Source organism: Saccostrea echinata, unplaced genomic scaffold, assembly GCF_033153115.1.
Source record: "Saccostrea echinata isolate AGI-Se365-2 ecotype Australia unplaced genomic scaffold, CSIRO_AGI_Sech_v1 ptg000005l, whole genome shotgun sequence".
Taxonomy (NCBI): domain Eukaryota; kingdom Metazoa; phylum Mollusca; class Bivalvia; order Ostreida; family Ostreidae; genus Saccostrea; species Saccostrea echinata.
Window position 1 is genome coordinate 6697721 of NW_026889754.1, and position 22357 is coordinate 6720077.

General features: G+C 35.3%; 1 protein-coding gene across 1 annotated transcript; it reads right to left on the reverse strand.

The window, feature by feature from the left end:
• Window positions 1–5222: 5222 nt before the first annotated feature.
• LOC133179864 (uncharacterized) lies at window positions 5223–9018 on the reverse strand. The gene is made up of 6 exons (XM_061314560.1): window positions 8866–9018; window positions 8633–8724; window positions 8454–8495; window positions 8169–8207; window positions 5415–5518; window positions 5223–5231 (listed from the first exon to the last, which is right to left on the reverse strand). Exons 1-6 carry the CDS (start codon window positions 8922–8924, stop codon window positions 5223–5225), a joined length of 345 nt encoding a protein of 114 aa, XP_061170544.1. The 5' UTR covers window positions 8925–9018.
• Window positions 9019–22357: the final 13339 nt, after the last annotated feature.

Consider the following 22357-nt stretch of genomic DNA (forward strand, 5'->3'; position numbering starts at 1 on the left):
CTTCGAGTTACATTGGAATAATTATTTTTAGTGCCTTTCATTCAGTTCTTTTGGATTTATACTTTGTGACATTAAATTGGATTATATTTTACTTTCATTTGGATTTAAGAAACATTTTACCGTTATTTTGTGTTTTATTACAAAGAGGAATTATGATTAAGAGATACCGATATATGAATGTGAAAAGGATATACTCGGAAACGCTACACATAATTTTAAAAAAAATATTTGACGAACGAATTGATTACAAGCTTCTTTGCTCATAATCCATCAACTCGTTGTTTGACTGACTCCTGGCGATTGTTATCTCTGTTGGCACAAGTTACGACAAATGTGCAGGCACGGGGAGGCGTTTTGACAGGGGTGGGGACGCTTGAATGAAAATCATAATTGACTACATAATCTTTGACAAAGATCAAAGAAAAAACTTCTTCTTTTCCTACAAACTTGGACGGTTTGTCTTACTTCAACTTAAAAGGGGGAATCCGTCAATGAAACTCTATTAAGACTAAGTTGGGGGGGGGGGGTTCAATGATACTCTTAATGTTGAAGAAAAGGGTCGATACTTAGCGGCAATAATGTAGCCATCTCCTTTTTTTTTCTGGAGAGGGCTACAATTCCACTGCATCTCCGTAATGGTGCATTAATATTTTTTTTTTTAAATACGGGTGACTGCAGCCAAAATATATTTTTTACATTTAACTAACTTATAATAAGACGTAATTTTTATTCACGCAACATCATAGCCCGTTAAAGACGAAAACCATATAAAAGAAATGCATATTTACCAGTCGCTCTCCTAAGCAGCTGTGACAGTTCTCGCCTGATGACTTACCACTGCGCCACGCGGGCGACTCTTTCCTTAATGAATTTCACACTATTTTCAAATGGTGGTGATAAAACGAAGTCTTCGTCTATCCAAATGTCTGGAACTGTCCCCTTGTCTTCTCCCCCTTCCCCACATAATTATTAACAGATCTTATCCATGATAATCTGAACAAACAATTTATATTCATTTTTATAAATACAGGAGAAAAACATATAATCAGCATACTGTAAATTATGTCATCTTTCTTTGACGAAGCTTAACACCTTAAGACACTATTTCTATACATTCTGAGTGTACAGACATTAAATCTTTATACTAGATATAATAAACAGGTTGGGCACAGTTCCTTTTTCGAGGAAGTATTACAATAAAACGGGATTATTCCTCTTTTCAGTAATAAAAACATTACTGTATACGGGAATTTTCGTCATATTTTAAAAATAATGCCCCAAATCCGTTTATTAAATAAAAAGTGCATGAAAAATACGATGTGATGTGTTGAAACTTTATTAAACCAACCTCGCTGACAAAAAAAAATTCGGTCCTTTAGTGCTGCAGACAGGAGTAAGATGAGATTTAATCGTACGACATCAGGAGTATTCTTCAAACGGGTATGCATATTTCCCTTATAAGTTATATAATTATTTGTTCAAAAACGGAAAATTTCATAGCTTGGTTTCGTGGTGGTCACATCTTTTGAACATGCATGGGAATTTAAACCCACGTGCAGCAGTAATCCACGACTTTTACTCCTGGATCGAAAGATCCCGGGGGTATATTGTTTTTGTCCTGTCTGTTTGTCAACTTTAACCTTGCCCATAACTTTTGATTGGTTGAAGCTATGACTTTCATATTTCACATGTATATTCCTTGTGACAAGATCTTTCTTTGGGTACCATCATATTTGACCTTGACCTTAGAGTTTGACCCACTTTCGCAAAATTTTCTGAGAGTTTTACCTTGGCCGTAACTTCTGAACAGTTGGTGCTTGGGGTTCCAAACTTCACATGTGTATTCTTTGTGACAAGGTCTTCCTTTGGATACCAACAACTTTGACCCTGACCTTGGAGTTTGACCTACTTTTGAAAAACTTTAACCTTGGCCATAACTTTTGAACAGTTGGTGCTTGGGGTTTCAAACTTCACGTGTATTCCTTTTGACAAGACCTTCCTCTTGGATATCAACCTCTTTCACCTTGACATAGGAGTTTGACCTACTTTTGGAAAATTTAACCTTGGCCATAACTTTTGAATGGTTTGAGCTAGGGCTTTCATACTTCACATATGTAATCCTTTTGAAAAGACCTTCTTTTGGATACCAACCACTTTGACCTTGACCTAGGAGTTTGACCTAATTTTGAAAAACTTTAACCTTGGCCATAACTTTTGAATGGTTGGTGCTAGGGCTTTCCTTCTACACATATGTAATCCTTGTGACAAGTCCTTGCTTTGGATACCAACAGCATTGACCTTGACGTTTTACTTACTTTTAAAAAAATTAACCTTCGCCATAACTTTTGAACAGTTGCAGCTAGGGCTTTCAAATTTCACAGGTATATTCGTCCAGACAAGACCTTTCTTTGGGTACCAACATTTTTCATCTTTTGGCCCGGATTTTGACTTGCATTTGAGAAACTTTAACCTTCGCCATAAACTGCCATACAGGGGAATCAGTGTTTCACAAACACATCTTGTCCCTGTTGATAAATGATACGAAAAGTATGGAATCTTATAAGGACAATCATGCTAAAACCATCTTTGAAAGACTATCTTTTAACATTTAATATTTTAAATGATTATTTTCATCTGTAAAAGAAGCAGTGGTATAAAAAAATATTTTTACGATGTCTTTGAAAGAGATGATATAAAATTATATTAGAACGAATAATTTCATGAACGAGTCAGCAAGTGCTGAACGTATACAATCTCACAATTTTAACAACACAGATAAGCTTCCGTAAGAAATTTATATCGTACAAATATTTCATTACTCTTTCAGCATTTTGCAGCGATAAATATTGTAGTTTTGAGCATACATACACTTGACAGACTATAAATATTTGTAAGATGTGAAAATATTCTTGCACTTCATCTTTTATTCAACGCAAACACGAGAATAGAGGGTAAACGAGTGAAAATTCTTGTATACAGTAATGTTTTTATTACTGAAAAGAGGAATAACCCCCTTTTATAGTAATACTTCCACGAGAAAGGAACTGTGCACAACCTGATAAAGAAATATACTTAAATTTTTGAGAAAGTTTATGTCTAGGTTTGAAATTAACACAAACATTTTATTATAGTGGCCTTGTGATGAGATAGCATCCATGCTATTTACTGTTCAAACATAATTTTTAGTGTTCTATGTAGAGAGAAAAGGCTGATAGTATGTTGTTTTACGTCCCATTTGAGAATTTTTCACTCATACAGAGACGTCACCACATACCAGTGAAGGGTTTCAAATTTTGACCTTTTCTCGGCATTAGTGGCTATTGAGTAGTGAGGGATCTTTATCGTGCCAACGCCTGCCGTGAAGCGGGGCCACTGTTTTAAGGTTTCGTCCGAAGGACCCGCAACTTTCACTTCAAAGTGCCGAGCGCATGGCGAAGTAACAGTTGCTACCCATTTTTTATTGACTTAGGTCAGTCGAGACCGAGATTCGAACTCGCGACCTTCAGATCACGGAGCGAGCGCTCTACCGACGGAGCTAACGTGAACAATATAAAGGAAAAGAAGTGCAGCATTTAAAAATATCTATTTATAGGCCAAAGGTCAATGGATCTTATGCGGTTGATCCCATGTCTCTACGACTTATCGTTTTGAAAATTTTTAATTATTCGTAAACATCAAAAACTTTCAGATGCAATAACTCGTAGAAGGGGTCAACGCAATTAAAAAAGATTGAAGAATTCCCTCAATTAGTCGGAAGACATTGGTGAAGGTTCCGTACCTCTATGGTTTACGGTTTCTAAGGAGTAGCGATAACAAGGATTTTAGTACAAAGGGTAGTAACTACGAAAGGGTCAAAGGTTAAATAGCTGGCCACATGTTTTTCGAAATAATTTAAGTAGTCGAGTATCATGAACTATAAAGTTTCTCGATAAGTCTTTTTGGATCAAAAAGCCGTAGCGGAATAATAATAATAATAAACGGAAGCATTTCAAGAGGTCTTTCCACAGAATGGTGGAAAGACCTAATAACACCGATAGTTGGTAGTCACTAGTATTTGCACTTCTGTAAATAACAGAAATGTCATGGTCGAATACATAGATAAAGCGAGTTCGTCACTAAAGCATTTCGCTCCGTACCCATACACTGTGTAACTAAAATGCATTAATGCATTATCCAAAGTTTATTACATAAATACCACACTTTTTAATAAGTATCAATATTTAGAGAAAATAAAGGACTATATAAAGATATCTATAAATATCAAATGTGCAAATCATTTTCTGCAATTATTTTTATGTATTTATAATCGCAGAAGGATCAAGTCATAATGAATGTAAAATCAAAGGAAATAGGGGATACACACTTTATTTAATGCATCAGGCAAGAAGCATAGCTTAACAAAATGGGGCCAATAAAAAATCATTATCAAGCGAATAATAATTAATATTGTAAAAAATTAAATAAAAAAGCAAGAGGGGGGGGGGTTCGATTCCCAATTTATTTTAATGAATTTTAATAATTTATGTTTGGTTACCAAACTAATATATCAATTTGCGTTGAAACCAATGAAATGACACCATCTTGTAGGCTGTAACGTCTTGATTCTGCAAAAAGGAGTCATGTTTGGTTTTGCCGTTTGGAAGCGTGTTGTCTTTCAAATATTTGATGATGTCGCTGATGTCTGGACATTCTTACTGGAGTTCTGACAGAGCTTGTTTGTCATTTAAAGCATCATTTAGTAGTTCTTGTTCTATGGGACACACAGTGGCATTTTGGTCCTCATCATTAAAAATTTCTACCATTGCTGGTTCTGGTTCCTCAGTATGGTTTGGTGTTGTGTTGATAACGCTGACTTGTGAAAGAGTGGCTTGTTGATCGTAAAGACGTCTGCTTAAAGCGTCAGCTACCACGTTTGATTTACCAGGACGATGTTCAATTTCAAAATTGTATTCTTGTAGGCGTATGGACCATCGCTCTAATCTACCACTATGTTTTGCCTTCATCAACCATACAAGAGATTTGTGATCTGTTTCTACGGAGAACTTTGTGTTGGCCAGGTATGTATGGTAATGTTCCATGCCTTAAAGCGTCAGCTACCACTTTTGATTTACCAGGACGATGTTCAATTTCAAAATTGTATTCTTGTAGGAGTATGGACCATCGCTCTAATCTACCACTATGTTTTGCCTTCATCAACCATACAAGAGACTTGTGATCTGTTTCTAATTGACCTGAAGATAAATATATACCATTGGTCTGAAGGACCAGTGTTGTGCATTACACCTTTTAAACATATTTTGTTTCCTACATACAGTACTGATAGCCTATTATAAATATCTGATCAAAAAAAGACAAAATAGTTCATAAATAACTACACACATTTAAGCTGGATTCAATGATGCCTAATTTCTTACCTCCAACCCTGAAGATTTAGTGTGTCCACCTAATCTTTTGCTGGACATTTTTTTCTTACTATCAAAAAACTTGGCCTTTAAAACGTCAAGTTTGGACTGTACCTCTGAAGAAGAAAAAATAGAACATTGCCCTTTATTGCATCTTTGATTTACCGTATGTAGTATGACTTAGGTTGAGGACAACATGAGAAGATTTTAAAAAATATGGATAGTTCACATACTGACGAATAAATGACTGATGGACAACAGGTGATCAGAAAAGCTGACTTGAACCTTCGGTTCAGGTGAGCTTAAAATGGAAACTGAAGGCAAGAGTCTAAACTTAGCATCTACATAGTTCTTTTAGAAATCAATTAATTATTCAGATGTACTCTATATGTCTCCAGATTTTCTCTAATAAAAATTTGCATTTTTTATGAACATACAGCACTGGCGTCATAATGTGACTTCTATCTCATAATTTACCAATAACATATAATTTACTGTACCTTCTCTCTTCTTATGCAAAGATGGACTTCCTAAAGAAAAAGGATAGTCATGATAGAGTTTACCTGCTTATACAAGAGGCCCATGGGCCACATCGCTCACCTGAGCACACTGGCTAGGAAAAAAAGCAAAAATCAGTTCAGTATTGAAAAGTTAACGGGGGAGAGAGGGGGGGGGGGATTTTAAACTACCAATGCTTTCATATCAATATAACAAATAACTTTGCTGTTCTTGAGCAGAAGATTTTTCCCATATATTCATTTGTAAAAATTTGATCCCCCATTGTGGCCCCACCCTACCCCCGGGGGTGCTCATTTGAACAATCATTTGAACGATGCTTCCATAAGTTTTTTTCAATATACTCTTATGAAAAACTTTGACCCCCCCATTGTGGCCCCACCCTACCCCCAGGGGTCATGATTTGAACAAACTTGAATCTACACTACCTGAGGATGCTTTCATATAAATATGACCAATCATGGCTTTGCTGTTCTTAAGAAGAAGATTTTTAAAGATATTTTCCTATATATTTTTACGTAAAACTTTGATCCCCCATTGTGGCCCCACCCTACCCCTGGGGGTCATGATTTGAACAAACTTGAATCTACACTACCTGAGGATGCTTCCATATAAATATGATCAATCATGGCTTTGCTGTTCTTAAGAAGAAGATTTTTAAAGAAATTTTCCTATATATTTCTATGTAAAACTTTGATCCCCCATTGTGGCCCCACCCTACCCCTGGGGGTCATGATTTGAACAAACTTGAATCTACACTACCTGAGGATGCTTTCATATAAATATGACCAATCATTGCTTTCCCGTTCTTAAGAAGATTTTTAGAGATATTTTCCTATATATTTCTATGTAAAACTTTGATCCCCCATTGTGGCCCCACCTTACCTCCGGGGGTCATGATTTGAACAAACTTGAATCTACACTACCTGAGGATGCTTCAATATAAATATGACCAATCATGGCTTTGCTGTTTTTAAGAGAAAGATTTTTAAAGATATTTTCCTATATATTTCTATGCAAAACTTTGATCCCCCATTGTGGCCTCACCATACCCCCGGGGGTCATGATTTGAACAAACTTGAATCTACACTACCTGAGGATGCTTACATATAAATATGACCAATCTTGGCTTTGCTGTTCTTAAGAAGAAGATTTTTAAAGATATTTTCCTATATATTTCTATGTAAAACTTTGATCCCCCATTGTGGCCCCACCCTACCCCTGGGGGTCATGATTTGAACAAACTTGAATCTACACTACCTAAGGATGCTTCCATATAAATATGACCAATCATGGCTTTGCTGTTCTTAAGAAGAAGATTTTTAAAGATATTTTCCTATATATTTCTATGTAAAACTTTGATCCCCCATTGTGGCCCCACCCTACCCCTGGGGGTCATGATTTGAACAAACTTGAATCTACACTACCTGAGGATGCTTCCATATAAATATGACCAATCATGGCTTTGCTGTTCTTAAGAAGAAGATTTTTAAAGATATTTTCCTATATATTTCTATGTAAAACTTTGATCCCCCATTGTGGCCCCACCCTACCCCTGGGGGTCATGATTTGAACAAACTTGAATCTACACTACCTGAGGATGCTTCCATATAAATATGACCAATCTTGGCTTTGCTGTTCTTAAAAAGAAGATTTTTAAAGATATTTTCCTATATATTTCTATGTAAAACTTTGATCCCCCATTGTGGCCCCACCCTACCCCCGGGGGTCATGAATTGAACAAACTTGAATCTACACTACCTGAGGATGTTTCTACATAAGTTTTATCTTTCCTGGCCCAGTGGTTCTTGAGAAGAAGATTTTTAAATGATGTCATTATTTTTTCACTAATTCCTAATTATCTCCCCTTGAAAGAGGGCGTGGCCCTTCATTTGAACAAACTTGAATACCCTTCACCCAAGGATACTTTGTGGCAAGTTTGGTTGAATTTGGCCCAGTGGTTCTTGAGAAGAAGATGAAAATGTGAAAAGTTTACAACAACAACGCCTACGCCAACGACAACGCCGACAACGACAACAACGACGACAGACAACGGACAAATTTTGATCAGAAAAGCTCACTTGAGCCTTTGGCTCAGGTGAGCTAATAAATGAATTCTTCTCTTTCTTTAAGTAAAACATATATATGTAAAATGTGCTGTCATTAAACAAATACAATTTCTAAATAATTATTCTTCCAAGAAAAAAGTTTTGTAATTTTGAATCATACACGGATATCATCTGTACTTACCATTTGGCGAGAAGCATCCTTTTGCTGACTCATCAAAAGCTGTATTAAGTATAAACAAAGTAGCATATCAAAATATCTATAGGTAAGCTATTCAAACACATACTTTGAAAATTAATAAAAGGTCACCAATTTGAAAATATTTACAAGGCTATGCATATATTTATTTATAATTAGTATTTTAGCACATTGTACTTTTGTATCTCATGTACATCTGCAGTATTCCTTTGACCATATTAAAACCGATATATGTAAGTTTCAGTAGTATTTATTTAATATCAAACTTACATTTTGATGGCCCTGGTTTGGCTGTGTCAGGTTCTGTTGTTACTGCAATATACATTGATTAACAATAAGTTACAAAGTGGGTTATGTACAAGACTAGTATATTATCTAATATGTACTTTATTTTTCATTGACCTACAGTATAATGCATCTCTAGCATAATACTACACTATCGTTATTACCTTTCCTTTTGACACAGACTGGGGCGCCACATGAACCACAAAACTTGTTTGTGGGGCCTAAAACCACCCCACATTCAATGCAAAACATAATTCTAAAAAAGAAAATATATAATGAACTGTATATAAAAAGAGGTCATAATATAATGACAATCAATGCTTATAATACCAGATCCAGTACAATCACTAGATATTGCTAGGTACCTTTAATTACCTACATAGCTTTATTTACCTACCTAATTATACTACTATGATAATTGATTGTTAATAATTCAACACAATGTGAAGTAATCATACTTATCGATGCCTTATCACACACAAGGTGGACTGGTATACATTTACTGATTTACAGTCAAGTCGTACACAGACCAACTCGTATACAGGTCAACTCGTATTGTTAGCCTATTTACAGAAAATGGATACTTATCACTGTTTTAGACAATGAAAGTCATCTTTTGCTGTAAAATATTATATAACTTAATCTTTTCTTAAATGATATCATCTGTTGTAAGAATATTTGTTAACGTTATATATATATATATATATATTAATTATCATGTTTAATATTTGACATAAATTGTATTTGATTATATATGCATATGAAATTTTTGTATACGAGTTGACTCTTTAGCATATCGGGAATTTTTGTATACGTTGTTTATACGGAAATTTTTGTATACGAGTTGACCTGTATATGAGTTGGTCTGTGTACGACTTGACCGGACTCCCATTTACTCAAACAATATAAATGCATGCTTTGCTTAAAACTGCCTAAAAGCTGCAATGTTTCATGCAACTATCTGTGTTCTGTGTTGTTATTTTAAAACTACATAGTAAACAACCTTGCAATTTCTTGTTTTTTTTTCTTCCTTTAAATGCAAAATTGCACAAATGTATTTTCAAAAACCTACTTCAGGTTGTTCTAATTTTAAAGGATCCGTACTATCCTACTATTGAGATAAATTTACTTGAGTTTCCTCGTTAATATAATTGCTTCCATTTATGGAAAAATGAAAACAATTACAATAAATGATTATCAGTTATATGTTAATAAAGCTGTAGGAATAATTAAAAAATCTAAAAGAAATCAAGTTCAGAAATGACATTTACTGCTTCGTGAGGGTTTCAGTTTCACTCGTCAATAGATTGAGACCCGCTACAGTTTTAATGAGAAAGGAAAACAATCTAAATAAAATAAAAGAAAATTATTCATTGTGTACTTACATCGAACAACGATTCCTGATTGCAGTTATGTAGGCCTATATTGTAATACGACGGTAACAAGTTATCTAGATATTTTCAAATCTTCGGAAGTAAATCCTGATCTTTTGAAATCTTGGGAAATTAGTCTTTGTCTTTTGAAATCTTGGGAAGTGAATCTTGACTGCGTTTGGAAGTAATATATCTTGGCGCAATGCTATCTTGGCCGAATCTCGGTCCTATAAAATCTTGGGAAGTAAATCTTGACTGCGTTTGGAAGTAATGTATCTTGGCCAATGCAATCTTGGGATAGAAAATCATGGCCTAGTCAAGATGTAAAACATGGGATATATCTTGACTAAGCCAGGGTTGTCAAATCATGACCGGCAAAGATAAGAAGGCCATGTTATGCTATCAAACCAAACCTGACTTGGTCAGAGTTGCAATCATAACATGACCGATTAAATTACTATGAATATATAGAACATGTCCGGCCAAGATTGAATTACTATGAATATATAGAACATGACCGCCCAAGATTGAATTACTATGAATATATAGAACATGACCGCCCAAGATTGAATTACTATGAATGTATAGAACATGACCGCCCAAGATTGAATTACTATGAATATATAGAACATGACCGCCCAAGATTGATTTACTGTGAAGATATAGAACATGACTTGGGAGTCCCGTGTGGCCGATCATGACTTGGCCGGGATTGTAAACATGACCGCCCAAGATTGAATTAATATGAATATATAGAACATGACCGCCCAAGATTGAATTACTATGAATATATAGAACATGACCGCCCAAGATTGAATTACTATGAATATATAGAACATGACTTGGGAGTCCCGTGTGGCCGATCATGACTTGGCCGGGATTGTAAACATGACCGCCCAAGATTGAATTACTATGAATATATAGAACATGACTTGGGGGTCCCCTGTGGCTTTCCATAGAGACTGCTGATGTTTTGTTAAAGTGATTTCATTTTTTTCTCTTTTATATACTTATAAGAGGGTGTAACCGTTAACACCCAGAGATAAGGTTGATTTTGGAGCACGTGATTATATGATCACGTTGCGACTGTGACATGGTACTGCACTCAGAGATAAAGTTGATAGCTTTTTTAATACGGAGTGACTGTGACTTTTAGAACTCTCAGGATTTTGGCTTTCAGTCAGTTTATTTTGTAACACGGGTGAAAGTAGTTTTTCATTGCATTCAATTCTCCTCGTCAAGTGTGCCCTATCTACAGCATAGCTCATCCAAATCTTTCCGTTCTTCATATGGAACATAAAAAATCTGTATATTATCATTGAAATGAATTTTTTTTGTTTTGACCTTTAAACATGGTTATAATTCTGGGGGTTTAAAAAGTAATCTATACTTTGTAGGCATAACTTTGCGTTTTATAATGGACTCTTCACATCCCCAGCGATCCGCAATGTCGTATTCTTTTTTTATTTTTTCTCTAAAGTCAATGATGCAGTTTTCTTTTTTATCGAACCAGTCACTCTCGTGTAAAGTCCATTTCTTGCTGTCTTTTTTCAGCGCGCTCCAGGCTAGGATTTCCCACTTGTATTGAGTTTGCTGGTATTCCATTTCTTTCAGCACGTATGAAAAAAGCTGAGATTTTATACCCCCCCCCTCCCCTTTCACTGTCGTGAGATTGTGACTGTGATCTCGATACTGATAAGGATATGACCATGTAAGAAAATGAATGTAACCTCTTTTTTGATCTTAGGTGCTGATAACAAAATGACTGTGTCCTCTTTAGTGACCTTGGGTACTGATAAGAAAAGTGACTGTGTGCTACTACCTATACTACTTGAAAATTCTTGTATAATTCAAAGAAAAATATACAAAAATTACTAAACATAATTATATTCTAGATGTTTTGTTTATTTAAATTTGTTTTAGAAGAAATGTACAACAGCATATATAGACATTAAAATGTAGCACACAGTTCCTTTAAGTACTGGAACTCTTCAACTCCAGAGAAAAAGACAATAAAGGTCAAACTACATTGCGTATGTCCTTAAAAATGTTTCGAAATTGGTTTTCATGTGCGATGCCATTGAAGCCTTTCAGGCTTTTGATTTCCAATCAGAAAATAAATAATTTAACAAATAATGCTTAATGTATTAATAGAGATATGTGGTTGTCAGGAGAGGAAAAAACTAACTTTCAAAAGATATTTATACTTATAAATTAATAAATTTTGCAAATAAACTCCGAAACGGCTGCACCAGAGTTCTTACTTACTCCTCTAACAAAACACTATATACAAGATGATGTCCGTAAACTATACTTAGATTTCACTCGCATAGTAAGAATCGTATATTAAATTAAAAGTCTACTTTCATTTTCTATAAACAGCCATAAAATAGCAAAAACGTGAGTACGGTGGCGTTTCCGGTTGGCGGATCTAAGTTACTGACAATATTTAATGAAACTGACTACAAGCAATCGTTTATTTATTTCATAAAAAGTCATCACTGAATTATTCAATCAAAACTTGATTTAAATAATATAAAAGAAATGTTGTGATAACCGATTAAAAAGGGACATGTTCAAATTATTTTCGTCATTCACCGGTCTTAATATTGACGGAAGCTTCTAGAACATCATATAGCATCGAGCCTGATGTTAAAAAGAAAAACGAGTTGATTATAGCTGCATATTTTTTTTATAAATAAAAAGTTTTTATGTGAATGGTCATTGAAATAATGGTAAATCATTGATGGCACTATAAGTTTTGAATATATTTATATATCGAAAGGCTATTACATATACATGTATATGTAGTAGGTTTTCCTAATAAATTTATCGTTAAATTTTGTATATATTCGAGAACATCGAGGAAACGAACCCGAAGTACAATTTGTACTTCGTAATAAACTTGCTTACATGAAAAGAGAACATTTGTGAAGAAGGTATTGTTCAAATACAAATAAAGATGTAAAACTTTGCGCTTTAATCAATACATTTTTTTCTGAATACAGTCTTTTGTATCAAATACTCGGCCTATTCATAGGGAGTTACAGCTTGGTACTTGGCTATTGGTTTATAAATATGTATGTACTTTATTGATATGTAAAAAGAAAATAAAGTACATTTTTACATATCAATAAGGTACATGCATATTTATAAACTAAGACCCAAGTACCTATGAACCCCCCCCCCCCCAAATAAAATCAATTTATCAGTAAAATGTGCTTATTTGCTACTTTTATCCTTGACGGAAATGAAATAAGAGCATCTGAAGTACAATATCCATAACGTAGTATAACAGCTAGGTTTCACAATAAACAGAAAAACGTAAAAGATTTTCCAAAAGAAGGGGGGGGGGGTGTAGACGTACATCAACTTCATGCGAGATTTTGAACAAAGTCCTGCTATAAGCATGTAAGCTGTCAGTAGAAACTACAATATATTTTCTGTCGGTAATGGTATAAATTCAATTCCCCGCGCTTGCGCGGGATTCCATCTAGTGATTATTTAAGAAAACAGTGACAAAATTTTAGTTTTCAAAGAAAAGATGACAAAATTTCAAAGAAAAGTCATGATGAAATTTGTAATAATCAAGAATAGTTCGTGTATCAAAAAATGCAGTCCATTTCAAAATATATACAATCAAAGGGTAAGTCTATTGGGAGGTCTTCTAAGCCTAGTTGAACAGCGCAGCTGCTGCTTGGGCTGAGGGATCGGTGGAGGTGTGGGTGGACGAGGAGGTTGTCCGACTGGGTGGTCATTATGAATCCGTCGTCCACATAGTTTGTCCAAGAAGTAGAATACTGCCAAAAAATTAATCGTTTTTAAATTCCCTCATTACCACAGCATAAAACTCCGTAAGGGATTGGGACTCGATGTTAATTCTAGGTTGTTGACACTTTCTCCGAATGGCGCACGTAACGACATAGGACGACAAAAGTAACAGAAGAATTGTCACGCCAATGCTAACATACATCCACGGTTTGTCTACATATACGAAAAAAAAAATTAAAGAAAAAACTTTAGAAGCTAGTTATTTGTGGAGGGGAAACTTTAGAAGCGAAGCTAGTTAATTTCGAGGGGAAAAAAACTGTAAGCAATTTTTTTACTTCAATAATATAAAATACTTACTGAATGTGATTGCGACTAGTTCAACCGTCCTTGTAATGTTCTGGGAGGATTCGGTGAAGGTGTCTGCAGTCCAGGTGCTCTGATGTTTGTTCTAAAAAAATAAGGTTGCTTGAATTAATTCTAATTCTTATAAAAAAAAAATTACAATTAGTCTATTAACCTGACATGTCTGTCCATTCATCTGAATAGACGTCCAAGAGTTCCTTAGAATTCCCTCGCATTTCACATTTGAGTGGTGGACAATGAATTTCTGGAGATGCTGAAATTTTAGCAAATTGACATCCCCTCTCAATCTACTGATGATGGCGACTGTTGTAGCCTTAAACTTCCCCTCTTCAAACTCCTTGAAGTCCCTACACCGCACCGTCCCTCCATTAATCTGACATTGCGCATTGGCGTGCGCCAGCAATACAAGAATTAATACTAGCATCGTCTTTCTGATTTCAACAAGTTCCAAAAATGAAAGTCTAAAATCTCTGCTCATCCATTTTATAATAAATGATAACCCGTTCAAATAAGGTGTGGAATAGATTATTGTTGGATATAAAAATTAAGATATTATCATTATTATCTTTGATTTTAATTAATTAAATTTTGGTGACAGCAGTTTTCATACTATATACATCAAATATAGAACTTTTATCTAAATAAATAACCAAAACCTTTAAAAGGAATACTTAACACCCCTTATTATTAAAATGGTACTTCTCCCTGACCATTGGAAGTGTCTATGTAGGTGTAGTGGTGAAAGAGTTTGAAAAGTTCAAATTGTAGACAAAAAGAAAATACAACTGATTTACCAATGCGTTAATTATTTAGAATAATGAAAGTAATAGATATGTAATTTAATTATATATTTTTATTTAATAGAGATAAAAAGGCCTTGTTTCGTAAAATTCAATGCTTTCTAAAAGTAGAGTCACCCTGGCGCTAGCGCCTTCTATGATGCTAGCCGAAAACCGTCCCTCTTCTAGCGGACCAGCTGCACGCGTCTGGGAGTTTTGTCTACATTTGTCTGTCTGGTAGGTTTGATAGGGGTAGCTATACACAGTACATTTTAGGGAGATTAGAACTGAAGATAACAACTAAATTCTCATAATTACATTATCTTTTATTTATCCATTAATAGTAAATAATGACATTATTTAAAACTGACATTGTTTTATTTTACTTATCATTATTAGTAGCATTATTTGGTTGTCGAGCATTTACGTTGGTCACCCTTCAAACCGGACTGTGTCCAAATAAAACCTTAATTATATATATATAACCTATATATAGGGGCCCTCAGATACAGCTGAGTCCAATCGAATATGGCGGACACATTCTTTTTACGACGCGTGTTCAGCTTTAATCAGTATAAGAATTTACCTGTTGCAGTGCCGCTTCGACAGAGCGGGCACCTGCTGTCCAGCAGTAAACGAAAACATTGCATACAGCATACTAATTGTTTGCAGGTATAGCATATACAATTGCAGAGTTTTGTTTCACAACACATTCTGCAGGTAAACGAAGAGAGAGGGAATCGTATATACATATATCCCCACTTCACACTTCCTTTTTTTACTGGTTCTATGGGGATCCATAATAATACGTTCTTATTAATGTGTTGTTGGGTGTATAATGGTAGGTTTTTTGTATATATAAAGCGTTTTTGAATATGTAATTTTAGTTTGTTATTACTTCAATTATTTTTAAAACTAACGCTAATTCAAATACTACAAGGGTAATCATTTTGAGATGTAAAAACATCCTTAAACGTTGACTAAGACAACAGTTTTATTGAGGTACATATGGATTAGGTGAAAGTCGTGTCAATTATAATCATATTATTGTGAGAATTACATGAGCTTTACAAATTTATCTGTGTATACAATTCGTATTGATTGATAAATTTCAATTCTTTTTTATCCACTGACACTACATGTATCATCTACTGTTTGGTCCAATCGCCATTGACTTAAGAAATATTTATAATCATCCGGGTTTAATTTCCTATATAACCTAATTATCATCACTATATTCATAATCAAACCTGAATATTGCTAATAACCAACCAGGTTTGTTTCCTTCATTACCTCATTTACATCAATAATTAACATCCGGATAACACCCGTGACCCTGTTTAGAGCATGATTCACCATAGATATGTGCACCTCAAAAACTTGCACCTCAAAGTAGCATAAAAACGATCACTATATACTACTCACTTACCCAAAGCAGCATGGAATCAAGGACCATTTCCGTACCAAGCAGGAGAAAATAAAATAGTAATTATAAACATTCGAAGACTACGGCGGGTCAAAGGTTAGAAACGTTGGGTAAGCCAAATATTTTAAGTGCACATGGTGACACTGTCATTCATGCAAATTTTGTTTTCATTGTTAAAAATGAATCTGTACCTATTCTTGGGTTAAAATGTTATTTAGATTTAAAACTGATTCAGTTCGTTATGGTCGTCGAGCCATGTCCCTCGAAGTCACCAAAGCCCGCAAGACAGGTGTACACCTTGACACTCGTTATGTTCTCGCAGAATTTAATTTCTGAAGATATCGGACTATTTCCTGGCAAATCCGAAATACGCATCGACGAGAATGCAGTACCTGTAGTGAACCCTACGAAGGATATCGTTTGCACTTCGTGACAAACTACATGCAGAGCCAATGCGGTGTTATTACAAGGGTCACAGAACCTACAAGCTGGATCAATTAGAACTGAAAACCCAGCTCCAGAAGGTTAAGAGTCTGTCTAGATCCCCACGATTTAAAGTGCATGGCTCAAACAATGAAAAAAGCAATTTCCATCCCTAGGAGCATAATGCACATCCAAAGATGAACAGAACTGTAAAAGTAAATGGAGAAAAAACAACAACAAGAAGCACCAAGTTGCGAGATGCAATTGGAACTTGCAGAATTTTTCTATGGAGAGACATGGCCATGGTGAAACAACTGTTGGATCTCATTTGGAGATCACCAATGCAGTGCTGCAGTTATACAATAAAGAAAAGTCCTTGTCGACCACATCTAGAAGCAAAATGGAGGTGTGGACTAGTGATGGGAAATCGGAAAAACATCAGAATCGATTATCGGTAATCGGCTGGGCAATTTATAATCGATTATAATCTTTTTTTATTAAATAAAATAAATAAAAGTTAATCTTGTTCAAATTTCAGTTCAGACTTTGGCCAATACCAACCGCTTGGGCTGATACCAGGGCCGAGATCAAAACATTGGTGTGATGTTGTTTATATCATATATCTAAAACCAAAGATATAAAAAAAATATTAAGAGTTTTTCCTAACAAAATGTTTTATTAAATTAAAATGAGTTATCGTTCTTTATTTTCGATGTTTATCGATCTTATGATAGGTAAAGATGTTGCTTGACAAAGTGTCACATTAAAATCATCCTATCATACTTTTGGTAATGTATTTTAAATTTCATGTAAATATCCCGTGGGAAACCCCTTCGTATTAAATGTGTTATTACTGTACAAAGCCTTCACTGAACCTCAGCTCAATGGACCTTAAAACCCGCCAGTCCGTGCAAGTGAGTTTGGACACGGCAGTCCAGAGAGGAGGACGCTTTTACCCCTCTCAGATATATTTTGTAACTTTTGTAACCAGCATTGATAGTTACACTGAGTACCAGTTGTTTTGCAGGGCTTACTTTGTATTTTTTGTGTGCAATGGTTCAGCTTTTCTGAGGTAAGGCTTATGTTTATAATTTTATTTTAGTCATTTTCTTGTATCATTCATTTGTCCTAAAACACCCAGTCACCGCATTTCTCATCAGTTTTAGCATGTATATTTTGTTTAATGTGATTACTATATATAGCAACACGTATTTGAATATTTATAAGTATGGTGTAAAATTTCCAATTACAGGTGACTCTCGATCTCTCGAAGTTCAAGGGACCGTAAGAAGAGTTCGAGAGATCGAGGGGTTCGAGAGATAGAAAGTGAATAAAATCCGGAATTTTCAGTTCCGATCATCATTGTTCAACTATTATAAATTATAAATACCGGAAGTATATATTCATAATATCATTGCACGTTTTAATTCGTATTTTACAGGTAATTCACTTGATTTCAACAACAATGATCGTATTTTGAATAAATAAAACGATCTCTTTAAGTTTCAATATCTATTTGTTCTCATTTCATGATTACATAAAACCTGAATAGCAATCGTCGGTGTGGCTACCCCCCGGGCTTGATCGGGTCCTTTACCAGATTTCTCGTATTAAATCGGTATTTAATTCTTGAGATGGGATTTCTTGTGCAATGTTTGTCATGCTGGGATTATGTACACTCTAATAAAACTTCATAATCTATGGAAAATTATTGACACGCCTTTTATTTTCTAAACATTTTCAGCTCGCTGTCAAGTCAAAATAAGTTGTGAAGCAATTCGTTTATAATTTACCAATTATAAGCAATTAATTATTTATATCAACACTCGGAAGCTCACAGGTATAGTGTCATCTTTGTAAACACCCAAATAACACTTCCATGCCAGCCCCAGGCGTTCACTGTTATCCAGGTAAGTTCAAGCTGCATTAATTTTACGCTTGATTGGCGTGTACACACGCGCAATCAAAACTTCGAGAGATAGAGAGTAAAAAAACAATGAAATATGTGTAACGGGACCCAGTTCTTGGTTCGAGAGATAGAGAACTTCGAGAGATTGGAAGTTCGAGAGATGGGAAGTAAATTTGCTTAGTTATATAGAGGGAAAAAACGGGACCGGAGGTTCACTTCGAGAGATCGAGAACTTCGAGAGATCGGAGTTCGAGCCATCGAGAGTCACCTGTATTTGTCCTTAAAGTAGCGATTCGTAATATTGCATTTGTGTATGGGTTGTATGTATAGTTTAAACATATCATGTGTGTTTAATTAAGTCTTATCTAAGACGTGTACATTATCTGTAAATCTGATAATGAGTAAAGTGTATATTTGTGTTAAGCCACAAGAGCTTATTAGTAAAACTTTTGTATGTGTATGTTGGAGCAGGTTCCATCCATCCATAGTAAATGTAGAGACTGTATGGAGAGGCCACCAGGTGCCTTCAGTGTGTCCGCCCTCCCATAATGATGTGTAATAGAGAGGCCCTAGAGATCTTCCTCTAGCCGGTGGAGTGGAAGGCGCGGAAGGACAAAAACCCATTATAGGACAAACAACGGATATTGTATATTTGTACATTTATTGTAATTAAATATGTAAATTATCTGGACAAAAGCATTTGAGTTATATTTAAATTTAGTAAAGAAGTAAATCCGCTCGACTATCTGTGACACAAAGGTAATAAATCATCTAAAGTGAGGATTTGCCTGATTTGGTCATTAAATAGATGAGTCTTGGTGTTTTAAAACATGTTACAATCAAGGGCACATTTAATTGCTAAGATTTAAAGGTCCCAAACTTGATAACTCTACTAACCGGGTTACATGCTCAACAAATCGTTACAGGTCTGAGATTTAAAGTAACTGTTTGTTTTGCTTACGATATGTATTAAAATAAATGATGTCACAAAAAGAGAAAACTTGATATTGTCTTACTGTCAAAGCAAATTAACGTCCAACTCTCAGTAAACAAAAGTTACCTCTCTTACGTCACAACTACCATCATTTGGCGCACTTTTTAAAAACAATTATTAGGTCACCTGAGTCACTCAGGTGACCTATTGCTATCCGTTTTTGTCTGTCGTCGTCCGTCGTGCGTTAACTTCTGAACATTTTCAGCTTCTTCTCTGAAACTGCTCAACCAATTTCAACCAAATTTGGCATATAGCATCTATGGGTAAAGGGGAACAAAAATTATGAATTTCATGGTCCCTGCCCCCCTGGGGCCTGAGGGGTGGGGCTTTAACCACCAAAATTGATGCAATCTTTAAAAATCTTCTTCTTTTTTCCTGGACATCAAGCAGTCAAATTGTTGACATCATTGTAATAAGCATTGAGCCCTCTACCAAAATTGTGAAATTCTTGGCCCCAGGGTCAGGGATTCTGGTGCTAGGGTGGGGCTATATAGATCACATAGTGAAAGTGCATTATTTCTTTTAAAATCTTCTTCTCTGTTCCTGGGTATTAAAAAAACAAACCAAGTATAAAGTTATGATGAGCAAGAGTGCCTCTTCCAAAATTGTGAATTTCATGGCCCCAGGGTCAGGGGTTCTGGTGTTAGGGCGGGGCTCTATTGATTATATAGTGAAAATGCATTAATTCTTTGAAAATCTTCTTCTCTGCTTCTGGGTATTAAATAAAGTAACAAAGTACATAGTAAAGATCAGCAAGAGTGCCTCTTCCAAAATTGTGAATTTCATGGCCCCAGGGTCAGGGGTTCTGGTGTTGGGGGGGGGGGGGCTCTATTGACTATATAGTGAAAATGCATTAATTCTTTGAAAATCTTCTTCTCTGCTTCTGGGTATTAAATAAAGTAACAAAGTACATAGTAAAGATCAGCAAGAGTGCCTCTTCCAAAATTGTGAATTTCATGGCCCCAGGGTCAGGGGTTCTGGTGTTGGGGGGGGGGGGCTCTATTGACTATATAGTGAAAATGCATTAATTCTTTGAAAATCTTCTTCTCTGCTTCTTGGTATTAAATAAAGTAACTAAGTACATAGTTATGATGAGCAAGAGTGCCTCTTCCGAAATTGTGAATTTCATGGCCCCAGGGTCAGGGGTTCTGGTGTAAGGGGGGGTGGCTCTATTGACTATATAGTGAAAATGCATTAATTCTTTGAAAATCTTCTTCTCTGCTCCTGGATGTTAAATAAACTAACTAAGAACATAGATATGATGAGCATGGCTGCCTTTTCAGAAATTGTGAATTTCATGGCCCCTGGGTCAGGGGTTAAGGTGTTGGGGGGGGGGGGCTCTATTGATTATTTGCATTAATTCTTTGAAAATCTTCTTCTCTACTCCTGGGTATTAAATAAACTAACTAAGAACAAAGATATGATGAGCATGACTGCCTTTTCAGAAATTGTGAATTTCATGGCCCCTGGGTCAGGGGTTCAGGTGTTGGGGGGGGGGGGGGCTCTTTTGATTATTTGCATTAATTCTTTGAAAATCTTCTTCTCTACTCCTGGGTATTAAATAAACTAACTTAGTGCATAGTTATGATGAGCATGGTTGCCTCTTCCAAAGTTGTGAATTTCATGGCCCCTGGGTCAGGGTTTCTGGTGTCAGGGTGGGGCTCAATTGATATATATAGTGAAAATGCATTATTTCTTTGAAAATCTTCTCTCTCCTGAATATTAAATAAACTAAGTACATAGTTATGATGAGCATGGCTGCCTCCTCAGAAATTGTGAATTTTGTGGCCCCTGGATGAAGGGTTCTGGTGTTAGGTCGGGGCTCTAATGATATATAAGGAAAATGCATAAATTCTTTCGAAATCTTCTTCTCTGCTCCTTGGTATTGTTCAAACAAAGGAAGTGCATGGTTATGATGAGAAAGAATGCCTCTTTTAAAATTGTGAAATTCATGGCCCCTGGGTCAGGCGTCCTTTTGAGGGGAGGGGGGGCTCTATTGATTTTATAGTGAAAATGCATAATTTCTTTCAAAATATTTTTTTCTGGTAATAAAGCAAAGAAACAAGAGAATAGTTATGATGAGCAAAGTGTTTCTTCCAGAATTATTAGTTCATGGTCCCTGGGTAAGATTTTCTGGTGTAAAGGGGGAGGGGGGCTTTATTTATTTAATAACATAGTGAACATGCATTTCTTTGAAAATCTTGTATTCTTCTGGGCATATTCGAGGCAGAGTAAAAGTTTTAATATGCAAGGGTATTTTTACCAGAATTTTGAACACCTGGATTATTTAGTCAAGTATTCTGGTCCTGGCCAGGGCTCTATGAACTTGTATTCTGCTGAGCAAAGTTATTCCCCTTTGCCATTCACCTTTGATAATTAATCACTGTAAATAATGTATTTGAAAGGTTAATAGAATAAGAGAATTATGCAAGAATATATGTTGTATAATACAAAAAGTACTTTCATAGTTTTAATGAGCAGGTAGACTTGAAAATAATAGATGAATAAAAGTGAGGCAAAAATAACTTATCTTTTTTAATGTTCTTCAAAGGCCAAGAGAGACCAATGTGAGAAGTAATAATATGGGGTTAAAAATAGAGATTTTGTTAATAGTCTGCATGGTAATAGTGATAAATGGGGGACAGATCGATTCTATACCAATTATTTTGTTGATGCTTATCATACTATTTTTCTTGCTTTTGGGCAACAAAGCTTCATTCATCAGTGTATGGATCCTCTGAATTGTTGTCTTGTACTCAGGTGACCGTTAAGGCCCTTGGGCCTCTTGTTTTCAATATTCTAGCATAAATAAATAATTCTTAAAGATTCAGGACTAGTTTTAGTATACAAA

Excerpts from the sequence above, each read along its gene's own strand:
- LOC133179864 (XM_061314560.1), bottom strand. The coding sequence starts at position 8,924 with ATGATTACTTCACATTGTGTTGAATTATTAACAATCAATTATCATAGT. Across the intron at positions 8,496-8,632 it reads AGTCTGTGTCAAAAGGAAAG|TAACAACAGAACCTGACACA; the intron begins GTAATAACGATA and ends TGTATATTGCAG. Across the intron at positions 5,519-8,168 it reads AGGATGCTTCTCGCCAAATG|AGGTACAGTCCAAACTTGAC; the intron begins GTAAGTACAGAT and ends TTTCTTCTTCAG.